The sequence below is a fragment of the Aethalodelphis obliquidens genome, unplaced genomic scaffold (assembly GCF_003676395.1).
Source record: "Aethalodelphis obliquidens isolate GAN/ISIS:26980383/991018 unplaced genomic scaffold, ASM367639v1 scaffold14, whole genome shotgun sequence".
NCBI classification, from domain to species: domain Eukaryota; kingdom Metazoa; phylum Chordata; class Mammalia; order Artiodactyla; family Delphinidae; genus Aethalodelphis; species Aethalodelphis obliquidens.
This window is the reverse complement of record NW_020837958.1, coordinates 15,087,220-15,104,136: the sequence shown is the minus strand read 5'-3', so window position 1 is coordinate 15,104,136 and position 16,917 is coordinate 15,087,220. Positions and strand designations below refer to the sequence as shown.

The window sequence follows — 16,917 nt, the reverse complement described above, 5'->3', positions numbered from 1 at the left end:
TTTACTAAAAATTATTTAGAATATGCTCCCATTTGCAATTGATGTTTCAAGTTTAAAAGTAACCCCCCTACTCCCCAAACCCCTAAAACACACCCCCTTCCTTTGCCACTTTGTTCATAAGTAGGATTTACAAGAAATTTCTCTGGGGAAGCAAATTATCTCATTTTTAAAGATGTATGTATTTTCTATTAGAAAGGAACTAAATGTATTTGGACTCACACACACTGGTTTAACTGAACATAAACAATTTTCCCACCATGAAGTACTGAGTTACAACAAATGTATTAACAAAACTTTATTTTCTTGAGAGTGCATACAGGATGTTATGTAAACACTGTTAGTATTATCTTTAAAGACATTCTTATTATTACTTCAGATTTTAATGTATTATAAATATATGTCTTCTTCAGAAATATTAAAGGCCACATTGGGTGATACGGCCAAAGATAACTTTAGCCCCTCACAGGCTAAACAAAGTACAATTGTGAAAATAAAGAGCAAATTAAGAAAGAGGAAAACATAGCTCAGGATATGCATTTTTAAAATTTGCATTCAATTTAACATCTTAATTCCTAAACCAGAAATATAAAATTTATAAAACACACATATATATTCTTTACCATTTTTTTCTCAAAAGGTGTTTTATACATACATTCATATTTGTGTGTGTATGTGTGTGAAACTGCAAACATTACCAACTAAATCAATCAGGCAACTGCTAACAGCTCTGAAATATTACATGAAATGAGTCTGTTATTTAGACAACTTTCAGCCCTCTGGCATAACATCTGGTCTCAGAATTTTTTTTTAGAATGCAGTTTGTATTTTTAGCTAGGAAATGGGAGAAACAGACTCACTGTGCTTATACTTACAGAATGCAGTATCTAACAGCCAATTTCAGTTTCACTTATGCTATAATAAAATGCATGAATAATACCTGAATATTTGAGAAACTGAAAGAAACTTCTAAAACTCAGAACGTACCACTTCATTATACAAAAACTATCATGTACCAATTATGTTAATTTCTGATGAGCCTGCATATAAGCTAATATGTAAAGTCAAACTGGAATGAAGACCAAGTACAGGTGATCCTGGCTTCAGCACACTTCAGACAGGCCTATTCACTCACCTGGTGAATTCCATGACAGTCTACTCTGATGATTAGATATATTAAAGGAAGGAAATGGTCCCAAAAGATAAGTGATAAAACCTTAAGGATATGCTCTTGGTCCAAAACCACAACCAGACTCCACATAAGGTACAATCTCTCTCACACATACAAACACACAAACACACATACCACATACACAACCACACAGAAAAAATTTAACACACACACAATGTTCCTGCTATTGTCCAGTAATTCCCCGCCTCCCAAAGTAATACAATATAAACTACAGCACAAATACAGTGAGTACACTGTAGCCTCAATTTAAATCTGCTATTGGTTGGGTCCATTTCTGAGGGACACATCACAGGTGACACTGTGTTGTGTTGAAGTCAGTACTGCTGATGACTAAAGCCCTTTGATAGGTCCAAAACAGACCCACATGTTATCAAATTTCAGCTACTGTGGAATATGTTATGACGAGGCTGCAGTGTACTTGATTATGTTGAGAATTTATATTACAAAATTAATACTCAAATAAGAATACTTCTTAAGTCATAAAAAGAAATGGATATCATTTTCAGCTTAATGGGGATATCAACTATTCCCATCTTACCCCTTACATCTCATTAATATATCACCTGAAAAATGACTACTTGGTGCCAACTGTTATCGATACATTCACATTTTATTATCATCTGGATTGCTAATTCCGGTCTTCAAAAATGAACATTTCCCTTCTAATCATAACCAAGAATGGGGCCTTTACTCTTTAAAATAAACATGCCTGACTTCAAATTTCAAGAGAGTTAGAAAGAAAAAAAACAAAAAGTATCATTGGGTAAATTATGATTACATAGGTTTGAGTTCGTATTAGCTTATTCCTGTATAATGTAAACTTTATCCTATAGAAAAACGTTTTTTAAAATTATTGAAGTGCTTACATTTATTGACAAACCATGCATTTTCACAAAATTAAAATCGAAAATAATTTTTCACCTAAAGGTTTCATTTAACCAGAGACACTCAAAATACCCTATGAAACTAAGTTAACATTTCTGTATTTTCTTATAATACCGTTCATATTAGTTTGTAAATAGGAATAAAAAGAAAAATGAGTTCTAAATAAATGACACAGGAGGCAATAAATTGACACATGACAAGTAAATAAAAGGCTAAAGCACTCCAATACCATTGAAACTGTTTTAATGTTGTTGCAACTCCAAAATGCAACAATCATCAGCTTGTAAAGACCGAAATTTCAAAAATTCATTTTAATTACTCCTTCATACCTATTTTACAAAATAAAGGCAAGAGACATTTTAAATCCTCCTTGTCCTAGTTGTGCTATCTATGTTCCTAATTTGTTTTCTATCACTATAGTGTATGTTGCAATTCCCATCAAAAGCTATATAAGAAAAAATAAAATAAAATATTAACCTCTGCTTCAATGTACAGTTTCCAGAATCTGCCAGAACTGGGGAACTGGGCAACAAGGCGTTCATAAGTCTTCCGTGCTTTGTCTATAGGTTGATTCTAAAATTGAAAACCAATAAACAGCATTTACAATGTTAGGATTATAAATGTATTATTTACTGCAGAACCAAGTAGTGTGATTGGACCCATAGAGAAGGAAATGTAATCCTATATCACTAAACCTGTGCCTCTCGAATGAGAATGCTCCAAGCGTCAAGGTCATAGGGATTCTCTTCTAATTTCTTTTCGGCTTTCTTCACTTTCTCTGGGACATACTCAGCTGCCTAGGGAGAAAAAAAAACAATGAACTGAAGTTACTGTTTTAAAAATCTCAGGCCTAATTTAATTCAAGCACAACATATCAGCCCCCAGATGCAGTATCACAGTACAAAGCATAAAAATGTCCTCTTATAAAAGAGGCCTGTGTTTCCTATAATCTATATATACTATCTTATCATAAATCCCTTGCATAATAACAAAATCAAGTGAACACATACTTTTAAAAAACATTTTTAAAACTTAAATAAACCCATCTTTTACATGAAATAATATAGAGCAGCAGTTCTCAAACTTTGTATTCTCAGGACCCCTTTTATTTATACCCTTGAGTATACCAAAGAGCTTTTGTTCATGTGGGTTATTTCAGGATTTACCATATTAGAAATGAAAACTGAGAAAAATGTTAGATATTTATTCATGTACAAATAACAATAAAATTATTTACATGTTAACATTTTAATGAAAAATAACTTTAAAAATTCAGCGAGATCATGTTACATATATTTGCAAATCTATATAACGTCAGACTTCAAAATACAGCTGGATTTTCTTATCTGCTTCTGCATTCAACCTTCTGCAATATCAACTCATGTAAAAATTCCACTGTAGACTCATGAGATTAACAGTGAAAAACGCAAATAATGTCTTAAATCTATTATGAAACAGTATGAACTCACAGGTCCTCTGAAAGTCTTGGGAACCCACAGGGTCCCTGGACCAACTGAGAAACACTGAGAAACACTGCTATACAGAATTTATCCTGAACCACAAAGAAAAAGCAAGAAATGACATGGAAATTTTATTTTTGATATGAAAGTTTTAAAAGCATGATTTACAAAGTGTATATACAGCATAATGAAAACTATAAAAGAAATCCACAATAAAACAGATTGAAAAGATTGTACTAGAATATTTAGTAGTCATGTCTGGGTGATAGGTGGTAGAAGTACAGGTGACTTCCCCTCCCTTCTTTTAATATTTTCTAAACTCTTTAATAAGGTAGTTTTATTTTTCTTATAGAAATATAATCTTAAAAAATTAACACCTAAAAGAGAAGCTAGGACCTGAGGCATAAATACAAGTATTACTTCTCAAACTGTTGTTCAGAATACTACTGTGTGCCACAAAAAGAAAGTGATACTCAAAAAATTAAGATAAATGTTAATCTGTACTAAGTTTGGTTTTACCTTTTTTGTAGGACTTCTTGAAATCCACAGTATGGCAATAAATATCAGTAACATTCAAGAGGGGATAGAGAGGGAAGCATTGCCCCTAATACCTTTCTTTTTCCTTTTTTTTTTCCCCTTAGTGGCAATTAATATTTCACCAAGCAATTCTGTCAAAATAGCAGTTGGGAAAAAAATTTTCAAGTCATGTGTCTAGGGGAAAAAAATTACCTGGAAGAAGTATACTTTTCTTTGGAATAAATCAGTTTCCACCACTGATAAGTATACATTTATTTGGAAAGAAAACCATGTTTTAAAAGACATATAATTTTGTATCAAAATTAGGATATTCAACTAATACACAAGAGCTTTGTAAGTAGCTTGCTTAAACTACTTTAGTTTAGAAACTAAAACTGGAAAAGTTTAATAAAGGAGGACCACTGGTCCCACCCACATATTAGAACATAAAATGACAAAGAGTACTGCAATGGTGATAAATCACCAGATCAGAATGGTTCAAAAAGAGGATATATGGAAAATCAGCAAATAATAAAGGTGGCATTTCAAATCGGAATGTTGGGTTATTCAATGCATGGTGCTAGAATAACTGTATCTATCAAAATAAAGTTGAATTCCTATTTTACCCTTTCTACCAAATTAATTTCAGATAGATCAAGATTTAAACATTAAAAACAAAAACACAAGAACCATTGGAAAATATAGTGAAATGTATCTTTGCCCAGGAAGGCTCTTTAAAAGCCTCTGAAAAGAGTAAACTTAATTCTTAAAGTTTATTTACATTTGTGCATGGGAAAAGTATCACAATGACAGTGAAAAGACGAACTTAAAAAATACCCTCAACACACATGGCAAAGTATTAAATTTATTAATATAAAGTCCAGTCACTAAAAGATCAGAAACTCAAAGAGAAAATGGGCAAAGAATTCGAACAGTTCATAGAAAAAGAACAATGAACTTTAAACACTCGAAAGCAATACAAATGTAAGTCACAAGATAGAGATCACGGGTGTTTCTGGGTTTTTTTAAAGATTTTTTTTGATGTGGACCATTTTAACATCTTTACTGGAGTGTAACTGCTTTACAATGTTGTGTTAGTTTCTGCTGTATAATCAGCTATATGTATACATATATCCCCATATCCCCTCCCTCTTGCGTCTCTCTCCCACCCTCCCTATCCCATCCCTCTAGGTGGTCACAAAGCGCTGACCTGATCTCCCACTAGCTATCTATTTTACATTTGGTAGTGTATATATGTCAACGCTACTCATTTCATATGTGGACCATTTTTAAAGTCTTTATTGAATTTGTTACAATATTGCTTCTGTTTTATGTTTTGGTTTTTGGGCCATGCACGTGGGACCTTAGCACCCTGACCAGGGATTGAACCTGCACCCCCTGCATTGGAAGGTTAGGTTTTAAGCACCCACAAAGGTGTTTTATAATTAACATTGCACTGGCAAGGATATATATCAATAGAAACAGACATTCTCGAATTGTTGGCAGGAACAAGCAGTAATACTGACCAAAATTTAACATGAATATCTGACCCTGAATTCCAGTTCTGACAACTTACCCTACTCTACACGTACACAAAGATGTACACAGGACAGTAATCAGCTATGTGACTGTTTGTTGTTGTGTAAGACTAGGAATAATTTAAATAATCATGTGTAAAAGAACTGGCTAAATAAATTATGGAATCCGTAGTCACTAAAAGGAACAAAGCAATGCAGCTCTATAAACAGCAACATCAAACAATCTCCATAATAGCTGGTTAAAAAAACAGGAGTGGATGGGGAGACACACACAGCACATACAAGCGTACTTCACACACTGTATACTCTTCTGCTGTTTGAATTTTTACTGTTCACCTGAGAAATATTTGTTCAGTGCCTAGTGTGTGCCAGACATTGCTGAATGGGCACTTGGGATACAACAAAATAAGATTTCTTTCAAACGGTTTACTTCTTGACAAACTTTAAAAATACTTTAAAATAAACTAGGATTCGTAAGATATCAACTATAATATGTTAACGGTAAAGTAAGAAGTAAATGTGATACAGGAACTTTAAATCAGGAATTAAAAATCAGCTAAATTAATCAATGCTAACAATTAGTGTTTCAAAGCAGTCTGGTGGGAGGCCAAATCACTCAAATCCACTTGCTGAAAATTAACCTACCAAAATTAGATAATGTATGCCATAATCTGCAAAAGAACAGAGAAACTCAGAAGATAGCATCTAATATCTGACCAGCATAATTGCAGCAAGTATAAATGTCTCCTTACAAAATAAAACAAGCCATTCACTTAGTGATTCTCAACCCTGGCAGCACATCAGAATCACCTGGGGTAAAGGGAATTTAAAAAGATGCTCAAAAAAAAAAACTCTCCAGGAGGTTCTAATGTGCAGCCTCAGTTGAAAATTATGGCTCCCTAGGGATTCCAAACTTTTTTTGTGTGTGCTGCTGAAACTTCCTGCAATCTAGAGAAGCCTATGGCCTTTCTAGGGATAATGTTCTTAAATACACAAAATAAACTATGCAGGATTTCAAAGGAAACCAATTATACTGAAATGTAATTATCAAAATATTTTTAAACAAAGTTTATATTGTAATAAATACTTAACACAACAAAATCTAGTGGCGAGTCTAGTGATGAGTGCCAACAGTACTTTGAATACATCTGTCCCAGTCACACAGCTATTGCTAACGCTACTAGTGTGGTTTCTTGCCTACATTCGTAATAGAAGGAAAGGCTCAATTTCAGTTAGAGATTAGTGAAAACTTTTATTTTGCCCATTCAAGTTCAGAGAACCCCTAAAATTCTATCCACAGACACCTGAGGGAAGAGGTTACCAGGGACCCAAGAACCCCATGGAAAGGATGTTGGATCAGATATTAAAAAAACATCTACTGAGCATCTACTATGTTAGGCATTGTCACTCTTCGTTAAGCAACTGATAACCCCATTTCATAATAAAAAATATAACTAAATTTTACATGAATCTGCCCGAAGTCCAGTTAGAATCCAGCAGAACTATGGCTCAGCTCTTCACAGAATCTCTTATAACCCTAAATGTTTTCCTCTGGACAAGGATGTAGTTAAATATTCATAAAACAATCTATTTAGATAATTCTCAATCAACTGAATTAATTAACAACAGAAGGTAACCAAAATGGCCAAGAGTATCCTCTGGTAGTTAAAGGCCACATTTAATTCTCACAATAAAAAGTCATCCATCACCACAGCTATGAGTCAATTGGGTAACCAAGAGCATAACATTTTTGTTTTGTGGCCTGGTTACCACACTGCTGTAAAGCAAATGAAAATTGAGCAGTTTTCTAGTATCCACAAGGAGACTGAGTCTCCATAAGGAATGGACTTGTAATATTATTTCCTGAATCTGTTGCCAGATCAGAGAAATAGGTCACTTTAAGAAAACTTGTTGCAAGTTTTCAGTGCCCATTTGTAATGGAATGAGGTCAGAACTCTCCTTAGTTATAGCAAAAGAAGAGCCGTCTCATGCTTACATGTCCCAAAAACATTACCATAAAGAAACGCTATCAAAATCCAGCTTTTGTCTTTGGAATATCTGTAATCCCATTATCATTCTTCAGGGGGATGATAATGGGGAGTAGGATGGGCCCCAAATCAAATGAGCAAAACAAAAGCTGGACTAGTTCAGTTCCCAAGGCATGCACATTTAATGATACTAGTAGGACAGTGGGAACTTCTTTGATTTGCACAATTTTAAAAACCAGAAAAATAACACAACTGTAAGGAGTATACACATACACACCAACATATACTATTTCAAACGGGTACAAAAATCAGAAAAAATTGTGAAGTAGACGACGGACTTTTTTTTGTATAAGGCGAAAATGTTGCTGGGGAACCACCTCCAGTACCTGTTCTATGAACTGTTTTTCTAGTCGTAGTGTACTGCTAAAATATCAACTTTTCTATGTGAATAATAACCCGTGTACAACTGGCTTAAAGTATGGAGATAGGATACATTATACATGTTTGACCTTTTTCATTTTTAATAATGGCTTAAGACATAATCACATTCCATACAATTCACTCATTTAAAGTGTAAGATTCAATGGCTTAAATTTAGTATATTCACCATCATAATAAATTTTAACACATTTTTATCACCCTAAATAAAAACCGGTACCCATTAACAGGCAATCCCATTTCCCAATCCCCCTAGCCCTAGGCAACCACCAATCTACTTTGTTTCTATAGATGTGCAGGTATTTCATGTAAATGATATCATGCAATGTGTTTTGTTTCTGACTTTCACTTTGCATGTTTGCAAGGTTCATGCTTATCATATATCAGTACTTTCCTTTCTATTGCTAAGTATTCCATTGCATGGATATCCCACATTTTATTATTAATCAGTTGATGGACATTTGGATTATTTCCAGTTTTTGAGTGGAATTCGTTTTGTGTTTTCTTTTTACTTAGGTATATACCTAGAAGTGAAATTGCTAGGTCAAAAAGCAAACCTCTGCATAACATTTTGAAGAACTGCCAGACTGTTTTCCAAAGCGATTGAACCATTTTACAGTCCCACCAGTGTGAGGGCTCCAATTTCTCTACATCCCCACCAACACTTGTTATTATCCATCTTTTTGATGAGTATAACCATCCGAGCAGGTAAAGTGATAACTCATTGTGGTTTTGATCTTTATTTCCCTGGTGGCTAATGAAGTTCAGCACTTTTCATGTTCTTATTGGCTTTCGTATATATTTAGAGAAGGGTCTTTTCAGATTGCTTGCCATTTTTAATTCTTTTTTGTTATTGCACTGCAAGAGTCCTTTACATATTATATACTAGTCCTTTATTGGATATACGATATACAAAAATTTTCTCCCATTCACCTGGTTGTCTTTTTACTTTCTATATTTAACCTTTTGTTTTGTGAAGCTAACTCAGAAATAGAACTTATGACATTGTCTCACAGGCTCCTTTCAACAGTTCTCAAACTTCTTATAAAGAATCACTTTGCACTCTTAAAAATGAGGACCCGGAGACTATTTTTAAAATGTGGGGGTTAAATCAACATTATCATACTAAAAATTAAAACTGTAAAGATTTTAATGTGTTAATTCATTTAAAATAAACTTCTATTTTAAAATATTTTCCAAAATTTAAAAAAAAATAGTGAAAATGGCGCTGTTTTACATTTTTCTGATCTCTTTAATGTCTGGCTGAATAGAAGACATCTGCTTCTGCTTTCAACCTTTTGCAATATATTGTTTTTGATGAAGTATAAGACCACAAAACTACAATTATGTAGTTGGAAAAGGGAGCAACATTTTTAATAGCCTTTTCGTATAACTGTGGATATGTCATGTAGCCTCTGGGAAACCGAGTTAAGCTGCAAACCACTTTCTTTCTATACGATAGCTTAATTTATATCAGGTGGTTGTTAATGGCGTGTGGTGTGGAGAAGTGACAGACACTATTATATTAATGATTAAATAATTTATAATCTAATTTAATTCCTTCTTTCCATTTCCACAAGAGAAGTAAAACCTGGACAGGAAAAAAAGGGTACTTCTCTTTCTCCAAACAGCTATTTTTGTGGTAAATGGGGGAGGGTGTTCTGCTGGAGGTCATATGGAAATTAAGTTAAACTAGAGGTCAGTGAAAATTTAAACCAAGTGATAAACATCAAAAGTATGCAGGGAGGAATGCAGTAAATTAAAGGATGTAAACCTATATTAGCTTTTTGACCAAGATTTTTGCTGGTTTTTGCAACAGAACAAGCAGAGAAGAGTCTCAAAACTAGTTTTGTAATGAGTACTTTCCACTATTAAGGATAATGAGTGACTAAATATAGTAGGGAGAGAAAAATCAGTAAAAATACTATCAAAGGCCTAACCATCCTCAAATAATCTGCAATGTTTTTCTCCATTTATTTATTTATTATTATTATTATTTTTTTTTTTTTGCGGTACACGGGCCTCTCACTGTTGTGGCCTCTCCCGTTGCGAAGCCCAGGCTCCGGACGCGCAGGCTCAGCGGCCATGGCCCACGGGCCCAGCCGCTCCGCGGCATGCGGGGCCTTCCCGGACCGGGGAACAAACCCGTGTCCCCTGCATCGGCAGGCGGACTCTCAACCACTGCGCCACCAGGGAAGCCCTCTCCATTTATTTTATCAATGTATTCAAAACCAACTTTGAAGGTCCAAGTAGCTTCAATCCCTAACCTAAGTGATTTGCAAACTTTCATTTACATAAAAATCACATGTGATACTCATTTCCAATGAAGATTCTCAGCCTCACCTACAGAATCTATTACATTGATAGTACGTCTGAAATTGAGGTATAGGCACCTATACATTTTTTTTTTTTTTTTTTGCGGTACGCGGGCCTCTCACTGCTGCGGCCTCTCCCATTGCGGAGCACAGGCTCCAGACGCGCAGGCTCAGCGGCCATGGCTCACGGGCCCAGCAGCTCCGCGGCATGTGGGATCCTCCCGGACCGGGGCACGAACCTGTGTGCCCTGCATCGGAAGGCGGACTCTCAACCACTGCGCCACCAGGGAAGCCCGGCACCTATACTTTTATAAAGCACCTAAGTGAATGTGATGCAATGGACCATGGACTCCATTCTGAGAAACACCACCTAATCCATCTGTTCTGTAAATATATTTTTTTCCAAATGTGGTGTTTCCTCAAAAATAAAGTGGAATCAGACCTAAGTCATTCCTTTTGTTGTTGTTGTTAAAACATTAAGAAAACTGCAAATACATACATTCCAACTCTTAAGTCTGTCTTGGTAGTCTTTTTTCAAAGTTAAAAGTAGACTAGGGTAGCGCTTTGCAAGACTATCTGCAAGTAATAACTGAGTCAATTCATATGCCTAGAGAATTAAGCATTTTATGTGACAGATGACATTAATACTGGACGCCAGCTTAGTCCTATGTTCCTTTACCAATGCAACAAAACTCTAGTAGATGTTTTTTGTGAATGAATCTGAATATGTATCCTGTATATAATCCATTCAAACCTTCCAAAGACTAAAATCTACTAAACATGCAAACAATTCAAAAACTTAAAGAAAAAATAGGCTAATGGTTATTGGTCTAAATAATTATACTTATCATATTTGCTTATTAAATTTGTTTATTCATCCCCCAGGAAACAAACAGCTACAAACTATAAATAAAAGTCTTAATATTTTAGAATTTGAAAAATGCAGCTTCAGACCAGGAGTAGCCAAAATATTAATTCACTTGATAAACTAAGTGAAACATTAGAAAACAACAATTAGACACAGCTTTACGCTTCTGGTTTTATTCAATATTTACTGCTGATTATAACCTATCCATTAATCTAAAAATAGTTTAAACATTTGTTTAACTAAAATCTATTTTAAAATCAATTCTCACACCATTACCAACTGTTCAGTAAAAACAAAAAGACTCAAATTCACAACTAGGTCTTGTCTAAAGAGGAATAAAGATTTAGAGACAATGGCAGAAAAGCTTAAAACTATGAACTGTTTTTTCCAATCATCCACTGAATAGGTACAAACATCTGAACAGATTTTGCCATTCTGGAAGGTCTACCTAGGATGTAAATTTCTGTATTCCTAATGCTGAGGGAATGCAATCTCTTCTAACACAATCTCCTTCTGTTGTACTTCTCCGGAAAACCAATATTTCTGTAAACACAGATCAATCTCTCTTAGGAATAATTACTGCCAAATAGAGTATTCTATGTAGTCAGTTTCCTCAAGAAATATTAACAATAAGATCAAATCAAATTTGCCTGCCCCAAACTATTATACTAAGTATCTTAAAATAGGAGGGGGGAAAAAGTAGGAAAGGCTATTACAGAAAGCTTTTGTTAACAACAGATAAGAATAATTGGATCCAAAGAACACACTGTTGTTATAACATATATTCTTGGCCTTTCCCTCCCTCTACTAACCTCCACACATCCACTTGGGTTTAAAATTGGCACTATTTCCCTTTAAGCCCTACTAGATATTAATGGTTACTCAACAAAATAAATCAGGTTTCAACATTGAGTGTTTCATCTTTCTTTCCTCATTAGTAAGTATATAATCGAACACATATTTTTCATATTTTCTATATCTTACTAAACTTATTTTTCACCCAAAGCAAAACAATTATTTATGGCCCTAAATTCCCCTTTTGTTAAGAATTATTGGCAATTAATTTGTGCTCCTTCAAGTCATGCAATTTTTCCGAAGTAAGGATCATTCTTTTTATACTTCAGGCCTTCCTAATTCTAGAATAGGCTATGAATTGTTTGAAAACTCAAATCTTATTCCTAAAACACAAAAGTGTAGAAACAGAATTTTAGGGACTTAAAGGTTCATGGGAATTGACTTGGCCAAATACATATAACAAAACTTGAGAAACCATTCACTCTTATGCCCCAAAATATTTTACTTTGTATTAATTATTAACAATAATTATAAGCACCTGTATTCCCAAAAGATACAATTCTTTAAAATTTTGTAACATATAGCCTGAATGCAAAAATTTATCCATTTATTTAGTGAACACTTTTAATTATCAAAACAGTGTTTCTAGGTTTTTAAGGTGCAATGGTGAATAACTAAGGCAGCCTTTCAACTCAAAACCCAGTGGAGAAACTCTAACCAATAGCCTATTAAATTCTGTAGAGGTGATGCACAAGGTAAAATGGAGTGAAGAATGAGATCAGAAGTTGAATTAAGCAGTAAAAAAAAAATGTACACGATAAAAATATAGCCATAATTCCACACGGGAACCAGATGTGCTTTTGTTAGGGGGAAAACCTAACAAAACCTATATGCAGGTGGTTTTGTCACCATTAAACTGACAAAAACAGTAAACACGAAGCTCCAGAAGAATACGCATCAAAACTGCAAGGTAATTTAAATAGCCCTCTAAATGTAAAACAGAACTTCCTTACAAGAGTTAAAAAAAAAAAAAAATCACAATAAACCTTAGCTGTGATTTTGCTTGTCTACAATCACTTCCCTCTTTCATACAGCACAAGTCTAGAGATTCAGTACGAAGAAAGGACCATCTATATTTTTGAATAACAAATTTAAGATATTATCAGGTTTACTGAACAAAACTTTTTTTTGAGTTTCAATGCTAACCAGCTAAAATAAATCTGTAATTCATATCTCACAGGATTCTTTCTCTATCCCACCCTTACCATCTTTCCAAAGCAAATCCATGATTCAGAGTGGTTTTGATGTTTTTCTTATTATTCTTCAGTTTTGTTTAGTCTTTTTTTTCCTTGTCCATCATCTCATTTTTCCTCTAAATTTTCATTAACTGTTGCCTTACACATCAAGCGAGCTGATTCCTATTTTTGATCATGTCACTTTTTAAGGTATCATTTAATTACCATTTCAGTTAAAGTTGAATAATACAGCATCTGCGATTTGCTTCTAAGTAATAGAGGTGGGGAGAGTAAGTGAAAGTATGGAGAAAACATGTTTTGCTGTGAGTTGAAGCTCTATGATAGAAACATCATACGTTATACTATTCTTTTTTTCTTGCATGTTTGAAATGTATCTTTAAAGAGTTTAAAAGATTATATGAAGATAACTATCTGTTGATCATCAGATGTCAAAACATGTCTTACTGACTGATGGAAAAAATATATAGCATATAGGAGGCACCATAAAGGCTAGGACAAGTTAAGCATTTAAAAAACAAAAAAAAGAAAAGAAAAAGAAAAGGTTATAGCTGATTTTAACATAGTAAATACAGAGAAACCCCATGAATCCACAGCTATCCTCAATCTTTTAAAAGGAGGGGAAAAGAAAAAAGGAATTTCATCTTTGAGGAAAAAATATGAGCCAGTAAGTAGAGACAGAATAGGATTTTTTTAAAAACCACCATTTGCCACTTTCAAGGAAACAACTGATTTATTTAAAGATTATCAATTGATGATAAATAACTAGATAAAAGGTTATTGAGGAACACAGTTATCAACCCACAGATTACTAACTGCAAAGGGGAAAATAATCCTTTACAATGAAGAGATCCAGCAGTCATTACCCTAACCCTGACCAAGTGAGCAAACTTAACCATTACTAACACTGGAACCTAGCATGAAGTGCCTTTTGATGTGATGTTATAAAGTATTCTACACAAAAATATTTAACCTGAATACTATCAAAGCTCTGAGTTTAGACATAACCATAATTTTCAGGAAATACAGAAGATGAGGGGACAAGTTAAATGACACCACACAAACACAAATCAAATAAGCCCAGACATAAAATGAGAAGTTCTGCAAGAGAACTGTTCTGGATTCTTCAAATAGACAATAAATATCCTAGGGGAGAAAAAAGAAGAACGATTCAAGAGACATAACCAAATGATGCAACTAACCTAGACTAGATTCTGATTTTTTTTAATTTAATTTTATTTTTTTACATAGCAGGTTCTTATTAGTTATCCATTTTATACATATTAGTGTAGATTCTGATTTTTAAAATAATAAAACCCTATGAATCACATTCTTAGGACTTACTTTTAGTAATGATACGGTACTGCTATTAATTTTCTTAGGTGGGAAATGGTATAATGGTTATATAACAGCAATAATGCCTTATACTGTATAAGAGAATGCTGAAATAAGGGGGGCTGAATATGTCACTTACTTTCAAATAAATATATACAAGGAGATAAAGCAAATATGGCAAAACACTCAACAACTGTCGATTCTAGGTGAAGAACTGTACTGCAGTTGTTCACTGCACTTTTCCTTGTCCTAAACTTTACACATAAAAACTTTTGGGTGAAATTTTTTTCTTTAAATTTTTACCACCTTCTCTCCCACTTAAAACACCACAGTTCTGAAATGAAAGGTCATGGCAACATTTCAGTGTGTTTACAATTTTAGATAAATTTAAAAATTAACAATGAATTCGGGAAGCTTTCAATGAACACCTCAGTACATTACTCCTCCTCTACTTTCAGGTGACAAAACATGAGCCCAGAAAAAGGGTAGGTATACAAAAACAGACTTGACATAACGATTTTAAGACTTGGCATTCTTGGGCATTCTAACAGCATGTAAAATGTAAATACTGTGAAAATTTCAGGACTGAAATCAGTCGACGAGCAAACACAAAATTCAGTTTAGCCAAACTTTCCCGACATAATAAAATTTACAGTCACCATATTCAATAGGAACACGCCAGTTCTGCCTCATCTCTGTCAACCTCCAAGAACAGCCCCCACGTTAAAAGCTGGGGACTTCAAAAACGAAAACCTAAGTGTATTTCGTTGCTATGGCAATGGGAAATTTCAGGAAATTGAGACTGCAGTCTAGCTAGCCTCCATTTTAAAAACTATTTACCTAAACATACCAGACTTGAAACGAAAAATTGACAGCTTCCATAAAACACCAGTTTCCTCTTTCAAACTCAAAGGTAAATACTCTCCTACAAAATTCTGAATAATGAGCAAAAGAAACAAATCATTTAATTAAGAATCTGAATTTTAAAATACTTAGATATCACATATCCAGTACTAAAAAACAGATGCTTTTACTTACAGTGGCCCAAACATACTTCTCATTTCCGATTTATCAAATTCTACAATTACTTGTTTCGTTGGAAAAATGAAAATGAAATGCTGATAGAAGAAAGGGAAGGAGCAGGAGAAAGCCACAAAATTCCCAAATCTTAGCATAACGATGCTCTTACTCCTAAACTGCTTCCTTCTTCATTCGCTCATGCAAAAGTCTATTTCTCCAGGTTAGTTTCATCTTAAATTACTTCTCAAACCTTTTTCTGGGTACAGTATATATCGGAAAGGCGGTGAAGGGAACACTGTCAAGTTCTTCGAAAACAGCGAGTACACGTTAAAACAATCAATTCCTAACCCCTTAACACCAAAATGGTATTAAAGGAAGGACTCTCACCGGAGAAGTCCCATGAATCTAAACAGGACGAAGTAGCTTCCCGGCTATTGTCTAAATCAAATATTTGTTCATCTTAACGCCTAAGACAGAGAAGCCAAAAAAGTTTTAAATCTCAGTCAGATCTTGCTCCCCATTACCACCGTACTTCTGAACCCTGTCTTTCGGGTTCATTAGACCCTTGATTTCTCCTCAGCGAACATGGCTGGAGAACTCGGACGAACAGAGACGGAGAGAGAAGAGGTCGCCACGAGGCCCCACCACTCTCCTTCCTCACCTGCTCCGTGGCTCCGTCTCCTGACATGGCCTCAGACGACTAGAACGTGCGAACTGGCCCGCGATGCCAAGCTACAAAAGAAAAATTAAACTAAAAACCACCCCCAAACAACTAAAATTGCCCCCTGCCCTGCGGAGCCAGACCGCCAACAAGAACCGCCACCGCCCACTCAGATATGAATTAAAATGGCTGCGCCCGGGCCGGCCAAGGAGGGGTGTGTGGCTTCTGCATTAACTTCCGGGGCAGAGGGCGGAGTTAAGAGAGCAAAATCATCGATTACTCAACCGCGCAGAAGCAGAAAGATCCCAGGGGGCGGGCCCAATGCAAGCGCGGGACGTCACGGCCTTCGAGTAGAGAGGCTGTTGCTGAGCGAGCTGCAACCGGCTGGGAGGCGGGAAACTGTTTTCCACGGAGGCTCGCGCGCCTTTTGGAATTTAATTATCAAGCTGTGGAGCGCGCCTCTTCACTGTTGAAGTCTGCAAATCGGTTCAGTTCAGGCAAGCTGGCCATCTATTGAGCAATGCTAAGTGTTAAATGCTTCCTATATTTTGGAGATAAGGAATCTATGAAGTTTTCTATGGTCTCAGCTAATGCTCTTCACGCTTTTGCGGTATTAAAGGGACAGATCAAGTCCATCTTAATTTATCCGTCACCGT

At 35.0% G+C, this 16,917-nt stretch overlaps 1 protein-coding gene across 2 annotated transcripts in view; it reads right to left on the bottom strand.

Moving 5' to 3' along the window:
• The window catches only part of CSTF3 (cleavage stimulation factor subunit 3), a 70,207-nt gene extending 53,753 nt beyond the window's left edge, over positions 1-16,454 (bottom strand). The window contains exons 1-3 of one of the 2 annotated variants that reach the window (XM_027115076.1): positions 16,262-16,454; positions 2,770-2,871; positions 2,552-2,647 (exon numbers count right to left, since the gene is read on the bottom strand). In XM_027115076.1, the coding sequence (XP_026970877.1) occupies positions 2,552-2,647; positions 2,770-2,871; positions 16,262-16,288 (225 nt within the window). In that variant the 5' untranslated portion in view covers positions 16,289-16,454. The other variant, XM_027115078.1, reaches the window with a different exon arrangement.
• Between the last annotated feature and the right edge of the window lie 463 nt (positions 16,455-16,917).